Here is a 22795-nt window from a genome sequence, read left to right as displayed (position 1 = left end):
ATGTTGGTGTGCAGATATTTTTATAACTATTGTAGATTCGGTATACAAATTCTTGCACCTTCAACACAACAACAAGTTTATTTTGGCTTTGGAGAGTGGGGAGGTTCATCGCCACACGCGATACTCTACCCTATTGTCCAACTCCACTTTAATTCTGATTCATTGAAAAGCTGTGTGTATGATTACAGTTAATAAAAAACATTGTGGTTGATCGGTGATACCTGTTCAATGCTATTGTATCGTACCTGTAATAAGTATATTCTTTGTTACGTGTATCGTATTGTGTTTCTTCTGCTTCAAGTTTTTTGGCTGGGTTTTTCTCCTCCACACAGAGTCACAGCATAATTCCTGGCACTAATGACTTTAATAAATATATTTTCACTTGTACTTGCACCTTCAATTCTGTAGTTTGTACCATATATCCGAATACGACCATGTCTAGGATGTATTGAAATGCAGCTATAATTGAATCGTTTCGAGGCTCTTCCTTTTCGAAGCAGTTTTTTATCACATCTTCCCATGACTTATGGTAACGAGTACACAATCTGTCCGTCTCTTCAATGTAGAGCAATTGTCTGTTCTGTTTTCGATTATACCTCTACACCTAATTAAAAGCATATCTATCCTCATTTTATTGATTAAAAATTTATTATCTGGTTTAGAATGCTATTAATATCTACCTGCCGTGAGAATTATGAAAAATGATTTACAAAAGGATATGATGAGTAAGAAAAAACGTGTGCTTTCAATGATTCTATGTACAAGACCACGCTAGAATCCTCCCTTCCATAACTTGATGGTGGTGTTGGGGTCGTCGGCTTTCATCACTCACTTTATTGCTTGAACCCACTAGTTGATCTTGTTTATTCATTGAAATGACAAGTTTCTGTACAGATTCTGTTGTGTATTCACGCTGCTTGCTTTGAAAGATACTGCCTGAAATAATTATTGTCTTGTATTTGTTTCAATTGATCACTCGATTGACATCAGTGAAAATAATCTCTGAGTTGGGAATGCCTCATATCTCTGAGTTCCATTTCACATTTGAGATTTCTGTGTGGTTCATCTATATATAACTTTCTGTTGCAAGATATTACAAAAATTGATGTAATTAAATTTGTTTCTCGTTTTTGATTGAGTGTTGTCTCTATCATTGAATACTTTGGACTTTCTCTACATGTTCAATAAAAACTATTGCCTCTGTACAAACATAGCCGACTATGTCATCCACTTTGACGAAAGACTTCTGTTTCAAGGAAAGGATGCGAAAAGATAGTGATCCCCACGAATAATATCGACATCTATTTGCGCTGCACAATAAAATATATCGCCTTTGTACTATCTTCTCTGACCTCGAGTGCACCCTGTTTGCTTGAGGAAGGAAAAGGAATATAGCTCCCAACCCTTTGAGTGATAAAGCATGTGCAGTGCTTTGGTCGTATAGACAGAGAGATAATGTCTCCGGGCTTTGAAGAAAAACCGAGACAATGTTGCCTGGGTGTTGGATTCGTCAAACAAAGTAAGGTTTGTAGTGTCTCTTAGAATGAAAATTGTATAGTGTTCGGTTAGATTATGTCACAAGGATTATTTTATGATAGTTAAAATGATAGATTATTCTCCTCCTCTGTTGTTTTGATTAGGAATATCTTCTTTGATTAAATGTGGTGTTATAGATTTTATTTCCTCTTGTGTTCTGTCGTTCTTGTCGTTCGTGTCCCATGGTCCTCCAGGGTCTCTGCTGTTCACAGTTAATTACATACAACTATCAGAACTTCCCGCTACTGCTATGATGGTTCTCACGTATAGGGATATTAGATTTTTTTATAATACAACTTGTAATTTTGATTGTAATTATATTGATTAAGAATATCTTCTTTGTAGTGTTATAGATTTTATTTCCTCTTATGTTCTTGTCGTTCGTGTTCCGTGGTCTTCCAGGGTCTCTGCTGTTCACAATTAATTACATACATCTATCGGCACACATTTTCAACAAATCAGGGCAGATATCATTAGAGCTGGTTGTTTGCTAGGAGCGTGCTATGTGGTGAAGTTCATTTTTAACATATCTATTTTATGTGTTGGATTCATAAAACAAAGTAAGGTTTCTAGTGTCTCTTAGAATGAAGATTGTATAGTGTTCGATTAGATTATGTCACAAGGATTATTTTATGATAGTTAAAATGATAGATTATTCTCCTTCTCTGTTGTTTTGATTAAGAATATCTTCTTTGATTAAATGTGGCGTTATAGATTTTATTTCCTCTTGTGTTCGTGTCGTTCTTGTCATTCGTGTCCCACGGTCTTCCAGGGTCTCTGCTGTTCACAGTTAATTACATACAACTATCAGAACTTCCCGCTACTGCAATTATAGTTCTCACGTATAGCAATATTAGACTTTTTATAATACAACTTGTAATTTTGATTGTAATCACATTGATTAAGAATATCTTCTTTGATTAAATGTGGTGTACGTTTCTCGTTTTGATATGGCATTGTGTAGCTATTATTTTCCTACATGTTGGAGGATATGTCGGTGTGGTTCTATATTAATGCTATCTGTTGATCGTGTTGATTCGAATTATTTCCTTATGTCTCCGCTATTCACTTAATAAGAAACTGATTAATTAAATTTGTGTCATGTTGGAATATTAAACTTAGCTTCCATATTGTGCTCGAAATTACTGACATCTATCAGAACTTGTAATTAAAACTGTAATTAAAACTCCTGTGGTGCAATGATGGTTCTCACGACTCAGACTTTTTATAATACAATTTGTAATTTTGATTGTAATCGTATTTATTAAGAATGTCTTCTTTGATTAAATGTGCGGCGTACCGAATGCGTAGCCTTGAGGGCAAGCTTTGAGGTACAGGTAAAAATATTGTGGAACAGCAAAACGCCCCGACGGACACGATATCTTTAGTCTTTGATTTTTATTTCTTGATTGATAACATTGTGCCGAAAGCACATGTGATTACTCTCGCGAACAGCCCGTGAAAACTACGCAGTCTGGAGATCTATCCGTCGCCATATTTGTTGCGGTCATATGGAGCACCAGATTTTGGATCAGCTTCTTATTCACCCTGAGTTTTGGCGGTTCGTCACATCTTCACGTATTTCGGGCTAATCTGTTTAATGTTGGGAGAATATTTGCGGGAAGTGTTCCTAATTCGAAGAAAAACATTCTTACGACGGAACAGTGTAACACTCCTAAAAATGTTGCCGTCCTTCATTCTTATCCCGTGTGACAGAGGCGTAACTGTCGTCTTTGTACACATCACGTCTTCTATCCTCGACCTTAATTTGTTGTGCTCCACCCGACAGAATTGGTAATGTCGTAAGTACCCACATTTGGTAAACCCTTCTTAAACGCAAAAAAACTGTGTTTAAATCAGTATGAGAATATTTTGGACAATATGCAATATATTTAATCCAGGTAAACACGAGGAAAATAAATCTAGTGACGGATGGTTGAGAGGAGCTTGATGTTGAAAACTATCGAATTTTCGAACACAAAACTGCGTGCACAAAAAGGCAGTGCACCAGTCTTGAAAAATCATTACGTTTCACAAGATGGCGCAAGTGTACATAACAAGGAGGCCGCAAATGGCGTCATACGTCATGGCTGCAAGTTGTGGTGGATTTTGTGCTGCATTTTGGCAAATGGAAGAAATTTGTACACCGTATCCGATACACTGGGCAACGGAGATGCCTGAAGGACAACGGTAAATACACACAGAGAAATAACCGTTCGAGAACGAACTTTTTAAAGTTCTTCGGCTTGTCCGTATTTTTCACCGTGGAAACTTCTTCAGAAGTAGGACGCCACGATATCCTTAGCGATTCTTTCATTCTCGAAGACAGGAAAAGTTGAGAGAAACGTTCTAGCACGATGAAGAACTCTTGAAGAACGGTTATTTTCCTGTGTGTAGCGGGAAAAAAGCGGGAAAATACTGACGTAACGCATCGCGTTACTTATTCGAATTTGTAGAGACCCTAGCATCGCACTACTTCTGAGTAAAGTGATGATGATGATGATTCAGGTTTTTCTGGCGCATAAGCGACGAAGGCCATAATGCGCCAAGACAATGGTAAGAAAAGTAGAAGTTAAAAGTATAGTGATTTAGTTAAAACAAGACTTTACAGTTAGAGTGTCAAATGACATAAAAATCAAATAACTAAAGCTACAATGCAGTTAAAATGCCAATGTCTTGAAAGAAGTTAAAAACTCGTTCAAATGGTAAAAGAGCCTCATCCCCCCAGCAAAAGGGAGGGATGTAGAGGTGTATGGTATGTGTACAGCTCTTGAAAATGGTGAAGTCTGTGTGTATCGTATGATGGACATGTAATCAGCATGTGAAGGACAGATTTCGTCTCGTTGCATTGCATGCAATGCGGAGCCTCTTCATTGCGGAGGAGGTGGCTGTGGGTCAAATGCGTGTGCCCAATCCTCAGCCTGGCAGAAACAACTTCATGAAGACGACTGTTAAAAATTTCTGTCCGTTTTCCAATGGTGGGCTTAACTAGATGAAGTTTGTTGCTGCGCAGTGTATTCCAGTGCTGTTGCCATTTGTTATTTATGCCCTCATAAGTGTAGGTCGGAGGTCTTGAAAGGGTACATCAAAACGACTGACCTCAGATGAAAGAGCAGCTGTAGCATCTGCATCAGCGAGTTCATTCCCGGCTATACCCACATGACTGGGTACCCAGCAGAATGTCAAAGATAGGCCCTTTTTTATTACCTTAGCAGCGAGGCACTGTGCCTTCTGTACAAGAAGGTTTTTGGACATCCCTATGTTGCCTACTGCTTGAAAAGAACTCAGAGAATCTGTGTAAATGACCGATGACTTGATGTGACTTTCTAAGATGTAGTTCAGTGCCAGGATTATTCCGGATACCTCGGCATTAAAAACTGAGAGCATGTGAGGCAGACGATATGACTGTGTGAATCCATCGGTCACCATTGCACATGATACTGAGGTGCGTGTTTTGGAACCGTCAGTGTAAAAAGCTCTGTGTTGCCCAAGACTTTCTTTAAGGGACTCAAACTCCTGCTGGAGCACAACGGGTGGTGTGTCATGTTTCTTGAACATAGACAGGGAACGATTAAAACATGGAGGAGATTGCCAGGGCGGGACCAGTGGACCAGCCTGTACTATAGTGAAATCATTATGTGGCAAATTGTAATCCTCGCATCCCTGAGGAACACGCATGCTAAATGGGGGAACAGCGCTGGGCTTATTAAGAAAGAGCTGCTTGAAACGTGTGCCTTCAACAGAGGAGATGGCTGGGTTATTGGGATACCCTTTTACCCTCAAGGAATATGAAACAGATAAGTAAAATCTTCTTCTTTCCAGCGACCATTCATTGCTCTCAACATAGAGGCTTTCCACTGGCGACGTGCGGAAAGCACCAGTTATCAGATGCAGTCCCTGGTGATGCACCGGATCTAATATCTTCAGGACAGATTTCCGAGCAGACCCAAAAAACAACACATCCATAGTCCAGTCTAGACAGCACTGTGGACACATAGATCCTATCTAGAGTGTCATGATCGGCCTCCCAAGATTTGTGGGACAGCACCTTCAAAAGGTTTAGGGACTTAATGCATTTAGTTTTAAGGTTCTTGATGTGTGATAAGAATGTCAGTTTGCTATCAAGGATAACCCAAAGAAATTTGTGTTCGCTTTTAATAGTGAGGTTCTGTCCGTTCAGCTTAAGAGTAGGTGGAGGAAACAGTCCTCTGACCCTCGAGAAGTGAACGCATACCGTTTTCTCATGTGAGAACTTGAATCCATTCTCGTGGGACCATTTTGTAAGCTTATTTAAAGTTAGTTGCGCCTGTCGCTCACATGTTGCTAGATTCGTGGAAGAGAAAGAAACCTGAATGTCATCCACGTACAATGAATAAGACATGGTAGGTGGGATTATGCTAGTTACTGAATTGATTTTCACGAGAAACAGAGTGACGCTAAGGACGCATCCCTGCGGCACTCCATTCTCTTGAATGAAGGGACGGGATAGTGTTGTTCCAAGCCGTACTCGAAATGTCCTGTTTTTGGAGGAAGTTTGTTATACACCTAAGAAGGCGTCCCCTAATCCCAAAAGAGTATACATGTCTTGTAGGATACCATACCGCCAAGCGGTGTCATACGCCTTTTCAAGATAGAAGAACACCGACAGGCAGTGCTGTCTACGGACGAAAGCTTCACGGATCATTGTTTCTGCTCGTACGAGGTTGTCACTTGTGGAACAACCCACGCGAAAACCACACTGCAGTTGAGAAAGACATTTGTTCTCCTCTAGGAAATGGGCCAGCGGAGCATTGGCCATACGCTCAAACGTTTTGCCAATGCAGCTGGTGAGAGCGATGGGTCGATAACTGGCTGGGCTTGAAGGTTCCTTTCCTGGTTTTAACAGAGGAATTACAGTAGAAATGTTCCACGCTGACGGTAATATGCACTGGACCCAAACCTGGTTAAAAAATTGGAGTAAAACATCTTTGGATGCCTCAGACAGATGGCTCAGCATAGAGTACATCACCCTGTCTGGGCCTAGTGAAGTTGCCTTTGTGTGCTCTATAGGGAACGATTAAGTTCTACTTTGGTGAAAGGCTGATTATACATCAGACTGTCTCCACAATGCATTGAAATTTTCTTCTTCTCTGCACTGCGCTTAACTCTAAGGAACTCATTGGTGTAGTTAGAGGAAGAAGAAATGCTTTCAAAATGCTCACCGAGAGCATCGGCTTGTTCCTGTAAGCCTTGACATGGCTGACCATTAACTACTAAAAGAGGGGTAGCACGGCTCATGTTTACACCTCTGATCTTATGAAGTCGATCTCAAATAAGTTTAGATGGTGTGTTGGAAGATAGGGAAGACACAAAACTGCGCCAAGAGGACCGCTTTGCTTGCTTGCGCGTCCACCTGGCCTTGGCTCTCGCCTTTTTAAAGAGAAGAAGGTTTTCACTCGTGGGGTATCTTCGAAATCTACCCCACGCACGATTTTGGGCTTTTCGTGTTTCCTCACACTCCTTGTTCCACCAAGGTTTCGGTCGCTTTGGCAAACGACCGGAAGTTACGGGAATACATTGTGTTCCTGCGTCAAGGATGACATTGGTAATGACATGGTTTGCTTCGTCAGTTGTCATCCTATCAATAGGGATTAAAGACAGGTCGCATTTTTCAGAAAAAGTGTTCCAGTCGGCTTGCTCCAGTTTCCACTTAGGCGGACACGTTGTCAAGATATGTACTTGAAGCAGATATTTCAATACCACTGGAAAGTGATCACTTCCCAATGCATTCTCTGTTACTGACCACTCTAGTACCCCGAAAAGAGATAGGCTACACAGGGATAAATCTAATGCTGAGAAGGACTGTGTAGCGCAATGTACATATGTAGGTGCCCCTGTATTCAAAAGACAAATGGATGATGAGAGCAAAATTTTCTCTAACATCTTGCCCCGACAATCAGTCCTTGTACTACCCCAAAGGGGATTGTGCGCGTTAAAATCGCCTGAGAGAATGAAAGGGGTTCGTAGTTGGCTGCATAAATCTTGTATGTCCTTTTCTGTAATGCTTGCTGTTGGCGGCGTATAAATGGAGCAAATGGTGACTATTCTGTCGAGGCACACTTGCACCGCAACAGCCTCCAAATCTGTAGCAAGATTAACTGCCTTTGATGGAATAGATGCTCGTGTGACAATCGCCACACCACCGGACGCGCGATTGGTATCGTTTCGATCCTTTCGAAATATGTTGTGTCTGCGTAAAGGAATTGGGGCGCTTCTATGCAAGTAAGTTTCCTGGAGACAAAAGCATGCTGCATTGTAAGTATCGAAAAGATCATGAACATCATCCAGGTTTGAAAACAAACCACGGCAATTCCACTGGAGGAAGTGGTTCATAATAATGGCTACTCCAAAGAGAAGGAGAAGGGAGCGCAGCACTTGGTTACGTCGACTAAGAAACACCTGTTCCATTGAGGGAGGTTGGACCCTTCGCAGGGGTTGCTTCTGCAGTTCGCCAGTCTTTGAACCTCTTCCTCTGCCTTTTCCCCGTTCTTCTTTACCTTGTGTATCAAGGAGGCTTGATGATGACTTTTGTGACATTTTGTCGTCATCATCTACCTCCATACTTTGTAAGCCCTTTTGGGAGGTGGCTTTAACGCCCCCGTCCCAAATTGACTGTGCGCCATCGACCTTTGAGCAGGCCGTGGCCGCTTCTTTGTGGCCAGTTGGACGACTGGCCTCCGCAGGGGACACCTGAGTGTCTCCAGATTTCTGTTGGGGAGTGTCGAGTGGAGGCTCAGGACCTGGAAACAGGTCTGCGTCTCCACGGACTCCCTCAGTGGCGCCACTCCCCTGCGCACCACGTCGGAAAAGCTGCATTTTTTGTTAAAGTCGAGTTAAAGTCGAGTTAAAGTTTTTGTTAAAGTTTCCTCTTTCCGACGCGGACAGGACCGAGAATATACTGGGTGGCCACCGTCACAGTTTGCGCAATGGAAGTCATTAGTGCATGACTCAGGAGCGTGTTCTTTTCCTGCAGATTAGGGACACACCAGGTGTCCTCGACACGCTTGAGAACTGTGGCCAAAACGCTGGCACTTGAAACAACGGCGAGGATTAGGGATAAATGGTCTCACATGACAGTTCACATACCCAGCTTTGATGCTCGAAGGAAGTTGGTGCAATTTAAAGGAAAGGATGATATGTGTGGGTATTTCCTTGCCATCTCTACGCATAACTATTCGATTTGCGGAGACGACGCCTTGGTCTTTCAAACCCTCCTCAACCTCCGATTCAGTGCAATCGATAAGCTCATCTTCAGAGATAACTCCTTTGCTCTGATCCTTTTTGCTCTGATCCTGAAACCTTCCTCTCTTTTCTTCCTGTGCCTGTGCCTGTGTATGTGCCTTTTGCTATTAAACTGAGTTGCGAGTGGCGCGAGTGTGTGTCTCCCTGTTGTCCGTGGGTGTTGCGCCTTCAGATGCATCAGTATTACAAACTAGCCCAACTATTGTTGTTGATGACTCCTTTGACAGTGTTGAGTGTACGATGTGCTGTGATGGACACTGGTATCGTTCCGATGTTCTTTCTAGTGACTGGAGTGCTGTACTTTGTGTCTTGTTATTTACTTCGACCTGAATATCCCCTGTACTCAACTTCTTTGCCTGAAAGGACTTTCCGATCGCCTGTTCAAGTGACCTTGCCACTATAAACGGAGATACTTTAGATAATGGTTTTGCTTCAATATCTGGGTGGATGATCAGGAATTTTGCAAGCCATGGCTCTGGAGAACTTATGTCGAAAAAATTCAATGATCCTTCCTCGGTGCGGCTCCATTTTAGGTGCCGATCAGATCTTTTGGAGTTTGTAGTATCCATAAAAATATAGAGGTATGTTCAATGCAGCAGGTGTGTCGCCCACCATCGAGCCCAACTGAGGGAGTGTGCCCTGCACACTAACACTTGCCTCTGCACTATACCCAAGTGCAGCTTCTGGAGAGTGAAAGGACTGCCCAAGGTTGACCCTTGCCGCCAAAGAAGCTGAAGGGAGGAAAAGGAAGATAGTGAAGGAGTGGAGAAAGAAAAAGTAATGAAAGGGGAGATGGCGACTAGCTGAAAATCCTGGCCGGGCCTTCCAGGACCACCCGACTATGGGTAGCAGGGGCCAAAGCGGTGTGTTGCTTTTCCGGAGGGGCCCCAAGGGGTCCTAAACAACCTCCGGGTCCGCTCAACCACCAGGATCCCCCTTTCTCCAAACACGGGAAAGCCACGCACAGCTATACGTGGGGTCTCCCTCCTGCGGCGACCCAACCGTGAGTCCAGGAGGGGGCTACTGCGGCTGCTGCCGGGCGATGGGAGCGCCAAGTTCCCGACGCCGGGTCTGAGTAAAGTAACAGGGTTTCCATACGTAGTGTAAGCGTATAAGTAGTGTGTTGCGGGTACTACGAGTACAGTAGGTATCCTTTACTTCGTACACTGATACGTTCAGGTGCGTTTGAGACATCGTTGTGGTCGTCTAGTCCCCCCTCCCAATCTCGGGGCTTCAAGCATATACCTCTGCCAGAATCGTGTCCATGTGAACTTATGCAGCATAGCCGCCGCTGTAGAGATCAGCGAATATCGTCTTGGGTACTGGTATTCGGACAATGACGCTATACTTAACTCTCGTCTACTGTGCTTCTGTGGCAGGTACCGGATATAGTAACACAGCCTAGACTTTCACTGACATCTTACGTTGTAGATATTGACCTTTCATTTAACAGATGCAGGTTGTTTGTCTTCTGCTCTTTCCAGCGTGCAGCAAAACCTGGTATCCCTTCGGGCCTGCACCAAATGCAGCTCCTGCGTATGTGCTCGGCGTTCCTAAGCATCCTACTCTGTATTACGGCTGGTGTAACCTCAACAAATCCTAAACAAGCTGATGTTCCCAGCGAATTGATCACTGTCGTATTTCGACATGGCGCCAGAGCTCCTCTGGGGACCTTTCCAAGGGATCCAAATATAAATCACACTTGGCTATATGGTTTCGGCCAATTAACCAAGGAAGGAAGGCAAGCTATGTACAAGTTAGGGAAGCAGCTTCGGAAGAGATATAACGCAAGCTTGTCTTTTGACACACGTGAAGTATGGGCTCGAAGCAGTCCAGAACCAAGGTGCTTTGACAGCGTGGCATTGCTGCTGTACGGTATGTACCCCGTTGAAGAAGAATACCAAATATGGAAAGCGGGACGAGACTGGCAACCAGTGCCCATCATGAGTCTACCCAAGCATAATGACAAGTACACGTAAGCATTCTTCATATTCATCCCGAGGAAGATCACAACTGCTATCATTCATTGTGCTTGTCCTGATTTCTACCGAACACGAACCACCCCCTCGATACCGAATACAACATTCGCATTCTTTTTGGGCGAGTAATTAATCTGTAAATGATGACAATAGCAAACTGAAACCGAAATGCGAACAGCAGAAAAAACAGAGCTCCATACTACGGTGATTCGTCCGGAGCAGGATACCGTGACGTCCAGAGGTGAGGAAATCACTTTTATTTTGTAATGCACCACCGTTACTCGTTACTTTTTCGTAGCGCATTACGTTGCTTATTACTTTGGCGTGGTAGGCAGTGCGTCACTAATGTAATTACTTCTGATAAGTAACGCCATTACTTTTGCATTACTTCACCAGAAAACTTTATAAGAAGCACCACTCGTTCAGCTGAAGCAGATGACGAATCGGCAGTGCTATGTTGTACAAACATCTTCCTGATTGTTGGGAAGCTACCTGGTGATTCCATGTTCCGAATGTCCAACGTTCCATCTCGTCAGAAGGCATAAGACGCCGCCTCTTCACTTTGAAGGAGGCATCCTCTGAGGACACGTAGTGCATGTAAGACTGCGGCGGTGCGAGGCTCTTATCTTATGAAATCTTATCGGTGACCTTTTATTATTTACACAGCGCAAGTCCAAAAGAGCAAATCCCTTGGTGCTTTGTCACCTGTTCGAGGCGTACTGGCTTTTTCTGTTACCCTCGCCCTCCCTCGACCCAAAAGAGCCAATTGGAAAGAAAAATAAAGGTGGAGGGAAAACTATACGTGACACCTCAACAGGCGTTAACCTACAGGTCAATAATCCTTCCCTGGTTTTCTCCGCGGATGCGAGTGTGAAATTCTTGTCATTGCTAAAGACGAACAGAAGAATCCAGGGTTTTTCCAAGCTTCAACACGGCACAATTCTCACAATTCCTTAGAGTTTATACACTGAAGGAATGTTGTTCCCGAACCCTGAGTAACGCGTAGTGACACTACGTGCTACTTGGAAAAAATGTAATGACAATACGTTACTTATTACTTCTCTCCAAAATGTAATGCATTACCACAACTCATTACTCGAATGTAACGCGTTACAAGTCATACACTACTTTGTATTGCGTTACTCCTCACCTCTGGACTTCACAGAGCATTGTCGTCTGCTTCGGAACCATTTTCGTTTGACGGATGCTGGGCGATGTCAGCAGTGTATTGCTTTCACTGTCCTCTCACTTCACAGAGGCGGAGCGCTCGCTTCGTCATAAATTCGTCTGAATAAAATCTGCGCAGTTTAGAAACGAGATATGTCGTACACGTGTCGTTGGCTTGTTACGGATATACCACGGCCCTTGTGGTGATTTTGTTGCGGAGTCCCACTTCAACGTCATACACGCAAGAAATGAGGGACGCTGCTCCTTGAAGTGCGCTTCACCTGCCCACCAGTCCTCTTTCCACAGACGCAATGGATTTCGTTGTGTTCTTTTCTTTTTTAATATCAAATGATCTTGGCGGTTACAAATAAGTTTCGACATGATGAGGTGTGGTGTGCATCTTTTTTGCGTCTTTAAAAACAGCATCGCTAAACTAGATTGTCACAATTTATTTAGCAGGGGGACCATATTGTCAGGCACTGCATGTCGTAGTGGCCTATCCTTCACACACTTTACAAAACGATAGGCAAGCCAATTGTTTTCTTGTGCGGGACACGACGTGCCCTTGTTTCACATTTCTGGCTGGGTTCGCTTTAGAAATGTCAAATACAAACCACGCTAAACATCTGAAACGTTAGTATTTGTCACTTTCGGTATACTCGTATAAGCGTAATGTCGCTTTCTGCTAACATTTTGGCATGTGTATGAGTAGTAATCAGCGTGTTTGCGCAGGTCTTTTGCTTGTGTTTCTTGATAAGGTCATGGTTAGTGTGTGTGTGTGGGGGGGTGCCCTTGAACGCACATCATTTGGAGTAAGAAGGGAGTTGCCTCAGGACAGAAGCCGCCGATATTTCGAACAGAGACTGTTCTTCTTCTGGGCACCGTCCTCATCATTGGCATGGTATTTAAAGGGTTAGGTGTGACGTGCTTAAAGGTTCATGCCAATTGTGGGTCAACAGCCCGGAGGGAAGAAAGGTTCCGTACGGGCTTCAACGGCCGGAGTGAATGGCTGCTTTGTTAGAGTTTGCAGGGGATTATGTGAACGTTGTGATCTAGGCTACAGACCGGTTACAGAAAAACTCACTCCCCACTTAACCGCTAACCTCCTTATGTCTCGCTATGCTTGCCAATTCTTGCCTGTTGTCCCGTTTCGTCCACGTGTTCGTGAACCTTCCATTTTTCTGTAACCGGTCTGTAGCCTAGATCACAACGTTCACATAATCCCCTCCACACTCTAACAAAGCAGCCATTCACTCCGGCCGTAGAAGCCCGTACGGAACCTTTCTTCCCTCCGGGCTGTTGACCCACAATTCCCATGAACCTTTAAACACGTCACACCTAACCCTTTCAATACCATGCCAATGATGAGGACGGTGCCCAGAAAAAGAACAGTCTCTGTTCGAAATAATGGCGGCTTCTGTCCTGAGGCAACTCCCTTCCTACATCTCTACCGGTTCGCTGGATTTCTACCCATCCCCATTTGGAGTAAGTTTTTCTTACTTGAGGGTCACGCTTGTGAGCTTATTTGAGGCTTATTTGAGCTTAAATGATAAGCAATGTAGTGTGATGAGACCCACTTTCAAAGTTTAGCAGGCTTGGCTTATCAGATTATTGGACTTCCATACTCCACTTCTATCTCGAGCAGGCTAACCGCACCTTCTTCCCCTACATCACGCCACCCCACTTTTATCTGCTTGCTAATATTCTCCTTTTACCCAACTTGGCAGGCTGTTATTTAGCCTTCTCAGTAAAGTAATTCACCGGAAAAGGAGCTTTCGCTGCTGCCATATCTTATTTCCCTAAATGTCAAAATCAATCGCTGAACATTTAAACAAAAACGCCAATGAAAATGGACGTGTTTCGAGGTGAATCTCGTGATTCGAAACGCGCTGTTCACTACACCTGCTATAGCTGTCATTTGCGCTTTACCAGAATAAAAGACACAATTTTTAGTATACTGTGGAGCTTTAGCATGCGCAAGTGGGAATGCAAAACCAGCCTGCGCGTCTGGCATGCGGAACTCGGCAGGACAAATACCGGGCTCCTTAACTGTTATCTTCGAGCAAGACATGTGTGTACTTAGTTGTTAAATACACAACTCCTAATAGCAAGTTTTAATAGAACACAAGCGCTCTGCGTAAACGATACATCAGAGGACTCTGTCAAATCAAAGGTCACCAATGTGATGTCACTGAGTTGAAGCAGGTAGCGCGACTGGCTTATCATGGTTTTGAAACCGTTACCGTAAACACCCTCCCGATCTACTAAAACTCCCTATTGCAGTGATGCTACAAACTGATGCGGATATTGATTTCGCACGTGCACCTGTTTTCCTTCTGTTCTTTGTGCTCTGAACGATTTCCGTATTGCATGTACAGGTATCACTGTATATTAAATGTAGAGTGTGCGCAGGTAAAATCGTAACGCATTCCGTGCCCAAACGTGGGTATACTTCATCTGCACACGCCATGTATGCATTGCTTGCGACATACTTGTCTGGAATCTCCAGCTCGTGGCCCACCTGTCCCCTGTCGGCGGTGTCGCGCGCGAAGGACCCACGGCCGTGTTTCATACAACGCCACCAACTGGGAGAGGCCAGTGCCGTGTATGCCAAAAGGAGTCTGGCCATTAATGGCACCCGCCTATACCTGAGGCTCCACCCACTTTTTGAGGTATCTAGCCAATCACGGGTCGAAGTACAGTTGTCTATTATTACATCCATCCAGTACTTATACCTCACCCTTATTTACTGGGTGCCACCATTTTGGAGAAACTCGATTGATTTGGATTGAAATGAATATCACTGGTGACAGACCAAAACGACGGACTTTGCGCCCACTTTTATCAACGCCATCTGCATGGAGAGAGGCGTGTTGGGAAGGCTTAGAATTGCAGAAATGGTTGCTGGCAGCAGTGATTGGCCAGGAGAGCGGTACAACCGCTTCTTCGTGGCAGACGACTACGGTATGAAGTTTTAAATCACATAACGTAAGTAGATCGAATCAGAAAGGAGCAAAGATGTATGTATAAATAAAATGCAATTATATAATGCAATGTCTTACGTATAAGGGTCGTCCTTCTTGCTATTTTCTTGATATCACGGTCTTAACTCGGCCTAATGTTAGCGACGAAACATCCCATTTTCACGTAAATAGCGATGGCGGAGCGAAACTTGAAGATGATTTTGCAGATGCGTACATGAGGATATATACCTTACAATATGAAATTAAAGTAGTCTGTGAAAATTTTTTGTCACGAAATCTCCGCTTCGCCGTTCCAAGCATCATCCTCCATCTTGGAGAAAATTTGGTGTCATGGCAGCGCCCATGGAAAACGGTCACCAATGAAATGCGCCCAAGTTTGATTGACGGGTCGAGTCTCTTTTTAGGCTCCTCCTAATGGCCAGACTCCCTTAGGCATACACGACACTGGCAAGGGCGACACCTGGGCGCCGTCTGCTTGCATGGCGGAAGACAAAGGCTAGCAGACGACGCACAAGGCGCTAGGGTATCACAGATATTTTTTCCCGGTTGGTGAGGTTGTACTGGTGGTGTGCATTTTCGGCCTCCCGTCGAAGGCAATAATGGTATTGGGGCACAGGTGGGCCACGGGCTGGAGAGTCCAGACAAGTATGTCGCAAACACTGCCATAGATTGACGAACAATTTGCGGACCGCGCCCGTTTTGTGTTTATGCAGGGTGTGTCACCTAAGGTGATAAAAATTTCTAACTGGGGACGTACTCGCCGGCGGATTGTGGGAATTTCGGCAATTACCTTCTATAAACTTTTGCCACCATTTGCGAAGGTTTTGGACAATTTTTAATTGAGGGAAATTTATTTTTTCTATTGAACTTTGAAAATTGTCATGCGAACCTCACTTTTTTTAAAAACATAAATATGAAGTCCTCCACAGATAACCACGAGTACATCGCCAGTTAGAATTTTTTATCACATTAGGTGGAACACCCTGTATACCTCCTTTCCCGTGCATTCATCTGAAGCGAATCTTGTACTCCGAAACTAAGAAATCCTGCAGGTGACAGAACGCTACACAATCTGGAGCCGTAGCATGAAGAGAAACTTTCGAACGGGTCCGCAAAGTTGGGTTAAATGAAGAAATCGATAATATCATCTTCGGTATATTTTTGTTTTCTGTGTTCGCCTAATTTGTCAAGGACCAATTCATCGCGAGGTTAAGTTTAATCACAGTGGTGAATTGGTGAGGAAGTCACAAAAATGCATGTGTGCCTGCTCATTAACGTCTACATCGTCTTTTTCATTGTGATTTTTCAGGTTTTATTGCCCGAAAATGATTACAGCGATGCTGAAAGCGCTGATGTCAACGGGAAGTAGTGAAGGAAAAGTTAATCCTGTACAGCGTGTGGCACAACTGACTGGCATTTTACCGAACGAATCCAGAAAGCTTTTAGATGCCGTGGATGCTTTTCTGGTACAGGACGAAAATAAACTTCGCCTACCTGATTCGCTAAGGGATCGTTTACCAAGACTGAGAGAATTGAATCACAAGCTTTATCTTATGCTTGGCACTGCACTCTCGCCAATAATGGGAGGTGAAGTCTTGAGGTAAGACGTTTCGTTAGGGTTATTGCCCCTTCCGTGCATTGCAGTTGCGCAATTTTTCTGTTCTAGAAAATTTAGAATGGATTGCTATCCAATATTATTACTATATGATAAAAATTTAATCCTAGTACGGCATTCAAGGGGAAATACTTTAGCAAGGAAACGAGGACATGGTATTTGGGCATTCGAACAAAGCAGCATCGATACACAATATGAGTTGTCGCACAAACTGTTACAAACAAATTGCTGAAGGGATTTTTCTGCCGTGCTATGTGATAACGAAAACAAAGCTGTTTCCATAATGGGACAGACTGTCAGTTCGACAATAGCCTTGTACGTTTTATGGCTAATTCCAGCGAATTTCGACCAAGCAAGGAACCTCACCATCTCCAATTTTTTTTGAAAAAATATATTCCTCAGGGGACGGTAAATGATGAAAAATGCGCCAATATTGAAGCCTCAACCTTCAGCCATTTTCGAGGGAGAGGGGGAGAAAGAAACTGGTCGAAATGTGACCCAGTCGTTTCTGGCTACTTTGCGGGCTTCTCAATTGAGAACTATGCGGTTCTAAGAGCAACAATTTTTTCACCTGCTCACTACTGCATGGACAACTCACTTTCTTCTTCCTATCCGTTTGCAGTTGAAACTTTTTTCGTAAAAAAAAAGGCAAAGTCCCAAGAAAACGCGAAAAACACCGTTTTTCGGTGCCTTCCTGAACTGACGCCGTTTATCGGAGAATAATGAAACCCACACCATTCGTTTCGCCATTGCATACCCTATCTGTTGATACCATTTTCATTGTTCTAGAGTTAATCTCCTAGAAGCAGATTGTAGTAATCCCACAGTCGGTATCGCGACTTAGCTGTATTTCGGCCGGCGCTAGCAAAAAATGGCCATAAAAAAGTTCCCGCTATTTTTTTATATCTTGCGCAGAAATCCTTTCCTAACACACAGAAAAAAAATTGAGATTCGTATTTGATTGTCGGTGACGCTACGATTTTTTAGAGCGACAGTGTGCACGCGCGCTGCGCGCTACGCGTATAGGCGGTACTATCACGCAGCTGGTCGGCGTTACGGTCGCCAAGATCGGACGCGACTCAGAGAAATCAAGTTAAAAACGCGGTTATGGCGCTGTTATGGCAGCTGTCGTGGTAAGCTCTAAGTTTGCACAGTACGTGCATACACATTCCTCTCTGCATGGTCTAATACTAACCCACTTGGGGCGGATGGAGTAAAATTTGTTCAAGCTATATAAGCCTTATGTCTGGATACTTGATCCTAAATATTCTGTAAGCTTCACGGATTGAACAAGTCACGTACCTCTTAGCTTTTGTGAGTTTCTGGCCTCCTCCGTTAACGTGCACGACATCTCTTGATCTTGGGCTCTGAACTGTGCAGTCCAGCTCATCCACCGTATAAAAGCTCGTTGCTCTCGCCAAATCATCTTCCTTCAGAGCACTGCGCTCGTACGGGTCAGGCAATGCCCACACATCTGTTACCGCGACCAACTTCTGGGACTTCTGAATCATGTACCGGGTTGCCTCAGGAACGATTGCTTGGACGTTGCGCTCTGACATCGATGCAGGAAGAAGCGTAAGAATTTAGCATCGCTGTTGCAGTTACTTACATGCTCGGTAGGCCATCCTAATATTTCCCAACAACACGGGGCACAGCTCGCAGTTGCTATTCGATGTACCGGGAAGGGAAACGTCGAACGCTGCTTCAATCTGTCGACGTGCCTTGACACCTAGAGCTTCCGAAATTTCGGAGTTCTTTCTTTTCACGTACGATGTGGAGATCTTCTTGCGCTTTCTCACGGGTGTCCCGCCGATGCCTTGCGACGTTATTAATCGACTGTTTTCATCAATCGCTTCGTCTTCCGTTGAAAACGGATCATCTTTCGTGCTGGTGTTGGATGACGTGGACGTTGAGGGTTGTTGTGATTCACATAACCTATGGAAGTTCACAAAGCAGTTTTGGCACAGCATATCTGATTACAGGATATCACCTGCACCTTCGGCACCAAGTACAGCTTTCAGGGCGTCAGCACCAATCCGAGTCACGCACTGAAAGGCCTTAGTACGACTTTTTCTTCTTCTTGTGCTTGTGCAAATAGTCTGCACAGTAGACCCGTTTGCTGCTCTAGGCAGAACTCATGTCTCATGCGGAAACGTCAGGACTACAAAGCGAGTCTGAAACAGCCGCGGCAAAACTTCGGTGGTGACAATTTAGGCGCCGTCATTCACATGGGTCAACCGCTTGATCCAGTCTTGACCAATTGTGGCGACGAGCGATATCTGTCAATATCCTCCGTCAAGGCCAGCTTTAGTTTGGTGCCTTTGAACACAAAAGCAGCAGCTCGTGGAAGCCGCCAATAAGGTGTCATCACCAGTTGGTCAAAAAGGTTGGCCCGTGAGAAAGCTTTAGACATAAGGTTTCCCACGGTCTTGAGGAAACACGAACTCTGATGATATGCATCGATGGTGTCAGCGATTCGGATATGAGCCATAACTGCGTTTTTAACTTGATTTCACCGAATCGCGTCCGCCCTTGGCGACCGTAACGCCGACCAGCTGCAGAAGCGTACCGCCGAGGGGCAGCGCGCGTGCACACTGTCACTTTAAAAAATCGTAGCGTCACCGACGATCAAATACGAAACTTAATTTTTTTTCTGTGTGTTAGGAAAGGGTTTCTGCGCAACATATAAAAAAATCGCGGCAACTTTTTGATGGCCATTTTTTGTTAGCACTGGCCGAAATACAGCTAAATCGCGATACCGCCGGTGGGATTATTACAATCTGCGTCTAGCAGATGCAAATGGTATCAACAGATAGGGTATGCAATGACGAAACGAATGGTGTGGGTTTCCTTATTCTCCGATAGACGGCGTCAGTACAGGAAGGCTCCGAAAAACGGCGTTTTTCGCGTTTTCTTGCAACTTTGCCATTTTTTTAGGAAAAAAGTTTCAGTTACACATGGGTAAGAAGAAGAAAGTGTGTTGTCCATGTAGTAGTGAGCAGGTGAAAAAAATTGTGGCTCTTAGAACCGCATAGTTCTCAACTGAGAAGCCCGCAAAGTAACCCGAAACGACTAGCTCATATTTCGACCAGTTTCTTTCTCCCCCTCTCCCTCGAAAATGCTGAAGGTTGAGGCTTAAATATAGGCGCATTTTTCATTATTTCCCGTCCCCTGAAGAATATATTTTTTCCAAAGAAATTGGAGATGGTAAGGTTCCTTGCTTGGTCGAAATTCGCTGGAATTAGCCTTATGCAGAAAGCGAAGAAAATGGTGTAAGGCTACCATATATTTTTATTGCACGTGAGCATCGCGAAGGAACCGTGGCTATGAGCGGCGGGTGAATCTGAACAGATGGGTAGCACAGCAGGAGCAGGGAGAGATATGGGAGAGAGTGAGTTGTTTCTGTGTCGTCGGTCTTTTCGTCGACATCACACCGACATTGGTCCAAGGTGCAGTGGCCGACTAAGTCGCATGCCGACCAAAAAACGATCACTGACCGATGGTTGCCAGTCGGCGCTTTCCACTTCGGTAGAGAACAGTATACGCTTTAAGTCTCGTGATATGTATTGCAATTACCGAAAAAGAGCGGCGGTGCGTTCTTTTTCGTGAACGTCTTCGCGATGACCACCCGATGTTGGCAAGACGATGCATGCAAAGTCTTTAACGGCACGTCAACAAGGTGTCAGGGCGCTCTGTGGGGCCAGCGTCCGCTGACCAACGTACTCTGTTAGTGACTTTGGCCCATGCTTCTTTCAATCATTTTTGGCTGATGAAGTCGCTTGCCGACCGACTGCCGATGACCAGCCGATCATCGGTAGTAGGCAAATTCCCATTGGGTTGGCCTGGCCAACACCACGGCGGGCCGCAGATAGTGAACGTACACAAAAACTGCCTCTGATTTGGGGGACCGCGTGGCCAAGGCCGAGTGGCGTAGCGGCAACTTTTTCAACTGTCTTTAATATGACACAGAACGCGTTCTCCAGGCATGGATGCCTTTGGCTGCGATCCTATCATCTAGAAGAGAAGCCCGAAGGAAACACGCAGTAGAACAGACAATATCGACTTTATTACAGCCAACGGCAGTAGGCTATGCACCTCGGAATAAACCAAACGCCGACAAGGTTACAGGAGGACGCGCTCCTAATGATGCGCTGACGACACTTAGGCCTCTTCTTCCTCACCAGATTCCCGAGGTCCACTTGTAGGTTGACCGCAGCGGCAGTTCTCGACTGGGTTGGAAGATGGTCATCAGACTTTTGGACGGCCATTTGGATGTCCGACGGATACCCGCTGGAGAAATCCTCTTTTGCTATGGATATCCTTATCTCCATGAAAGTATATCCGGTGGACATCCAACATAACTTTCTGACTGGGAAGACTGGAGGCGGTTGGTTCGGTGTGGGATACTACTACCAGCTCGTTTTCCCTGGGTTTTCCGGCAGACTTTCCAGACAATGTCGGCACAGTTCGTCCTGCAGTCGGTCCAGGACGCATACTAATCTCACGGCTTCCCACTCCTTTCTGCTGTCCTTTCTCCATCTATCCACGTTTGTACGCTGCTCATAGCCACAGTTGCTTCGCGGCGCTAACACAGAAAAAAGAAACACTAACACTTACAAAAGTTCGTGCGGTACACGTTGTTGTACTGGTAGGAGTTTATAATCATTTCCAGGTCAGGCCACCGTGGGCACTACGGTAATTCAACGCACAGGCCAGAACATCCATATAAAGGAAATTGCGACTTATGGAGAACTACACTGCCATTATATTAGACTTACTTGCTGTCAGTTATACTTCCGAAGGTGATTATAAAAAGAGGTATTAAGTTTCTGAGTGCTAGGTACTTTGCCTATTGGAAGTAATCAACTTTCGGTTGAGTTAAGTTTCAGTTTTCGTTCAGTGCTATGTTCTGCCTCCATGAACAGTTTAGTACAAGTGCAACAACAAACAACGTTGGGCTAGTTGGTAAGCATACGACATGGTAGAAAGCGCACAAAAACACGGACCAGAAGAAGACGACAATACCAGCGCTTACTACAATAGCGAGTACAAGTGCACTCACAAGCTTAATTACGTATCACTGACAAGAGGGACGCTGCCTTGTCAGCTCTTGTGACATTTTACAAGTAGTGCATTGAAGACAGTTTACCAGGACGGTGTTCTTCATTGTGCACTATGCTAACCGCTGATTTGGTCTGTTTCTTTCTTTTTTGGGAGGACGGGCCGTTGTTTATGGAAGTAGCCGAATTCGTCGTGTGATGAATCAAATCTCTCCCTTTAATTTTTTCCAAGATCAACACCAACGTATCACTGAATTAATTATGCATATGAATATATTCAAAAGCTACATAATATTTGGATTTTATTTCAGAGACATCGCTGGTAAGGTACAGAGCTTCTTCAATCCAGACACGACAAAAAAAACTTCCGACATGGAGGGATTTGCTCCATTGAATATCCCTGCAAGCGACATCAAGCGGAGGAAGCTCTACCTATATTCTTATCATGATCTGAATGTAATCGCTGTCATGCTTAGCCTGAACAATAGCACTTTAAAGGAACGACCTCCTTACGGCTCTGCAGTTCTCTTCGAGGTTAAAAAGTCGACTGGTGAAGAACCGGTAATTGAGGTGCTCTACAGAAGGGATAACAAAACCCTAACTCCGGTTCCTATAAGTGGTTGCCCATCTCCATGCAAAATCTCCGAATTTAAAAGCTTTGTAGATGAAACTTTTAAGCCTGTAACTGCTGAAGACTGTGGAGTAAGCGAGGACAAGTTTGTGGTGCTCTGATATTTTGTCTCCGCGATCATATATCCGGCTCGGAGATTTACCCAGGCAGATATGCAAGTTCTGTATGACATATGCAGTAATAAAAATGTGAAGGAATTAGATTTTGAATTGCACATTGATTTTGTTAGCTACTTGGGCTACGAAGTTCTCTGTTCAGCATCCTCTTATTTATTCCCGAGTTCACTGTGTACCTGGATCGCTATGGGATCACTCTTTTTTCAGTCTTAGCCGCTTGGGTATGTACATGCATTATAATTATTCTTTCGCCATTTTCGTTTCAAGGAAAAACACAGGCTTCTAATGTGAATTGAATTTCAATTTAAAAAAAACTACGTCACCTAGAATCATGCGGTCAACGGCATTTGCTGTACTAGGTTTTTGCCGCCTCCTAATGTGAATGTCATGTAACGTAAGTTTAGTTATGTAATTTTTTGCGAACTG

General features: G+C 44.3%; 1 protein-coding gene across 3 annotated transcripts in view; it reads left to right on the top strand.

Moving 5' to 3' along the window:
* LOC135365912 (prostatic acid phosphatase-like) overlaps window positions 1-22455 on the top strand; it is a 41791-nt gene extending 19336 nt beyond the window's left edge. For all 3 annotated transcript variants that reach the window (XM_064598587.1, XM_064598581.1, XM_064598590.1), the window contains exons 2-4: window positions 10302-10792; window positions 16257-16547; window positions 21934-22455. In XM_064598587.1, coding sequence (XP_064454657.1) covers window positions 10341-10792; window positions 16257-16547; window positions 21934-22354 — 1164 coding nt within the window. In that variant the 5' untranslated portion in view covers window positions 10302-10340 and the 3' untranslated portion in view covers window positions 22355-22455. The remainder of the gene's footprint in view (window positions 1-10301; window positions 10793-16256; window positions 16548-21933) is intronic.
* Window positions 22456-22795: the final 340 nt, after the last annotated feature.

This window comes from Ornithodoros turicata, chromosome 1 (genome assembly GCF_037126465.1).
Source record: "Ornithodoros turicata isolate Travis chromosome 1, ASM3712646v1, whole genome shotgun sequence".
NCBI lineage: Eukaryota > Metazoa > Arthropoda > Arachnida > Ixodida > Argasidae > Ornithodoros > Ornithodoros turicata.
This window is presented reverse-complemented; position numbering and strand designations above follow the sequence as displayed.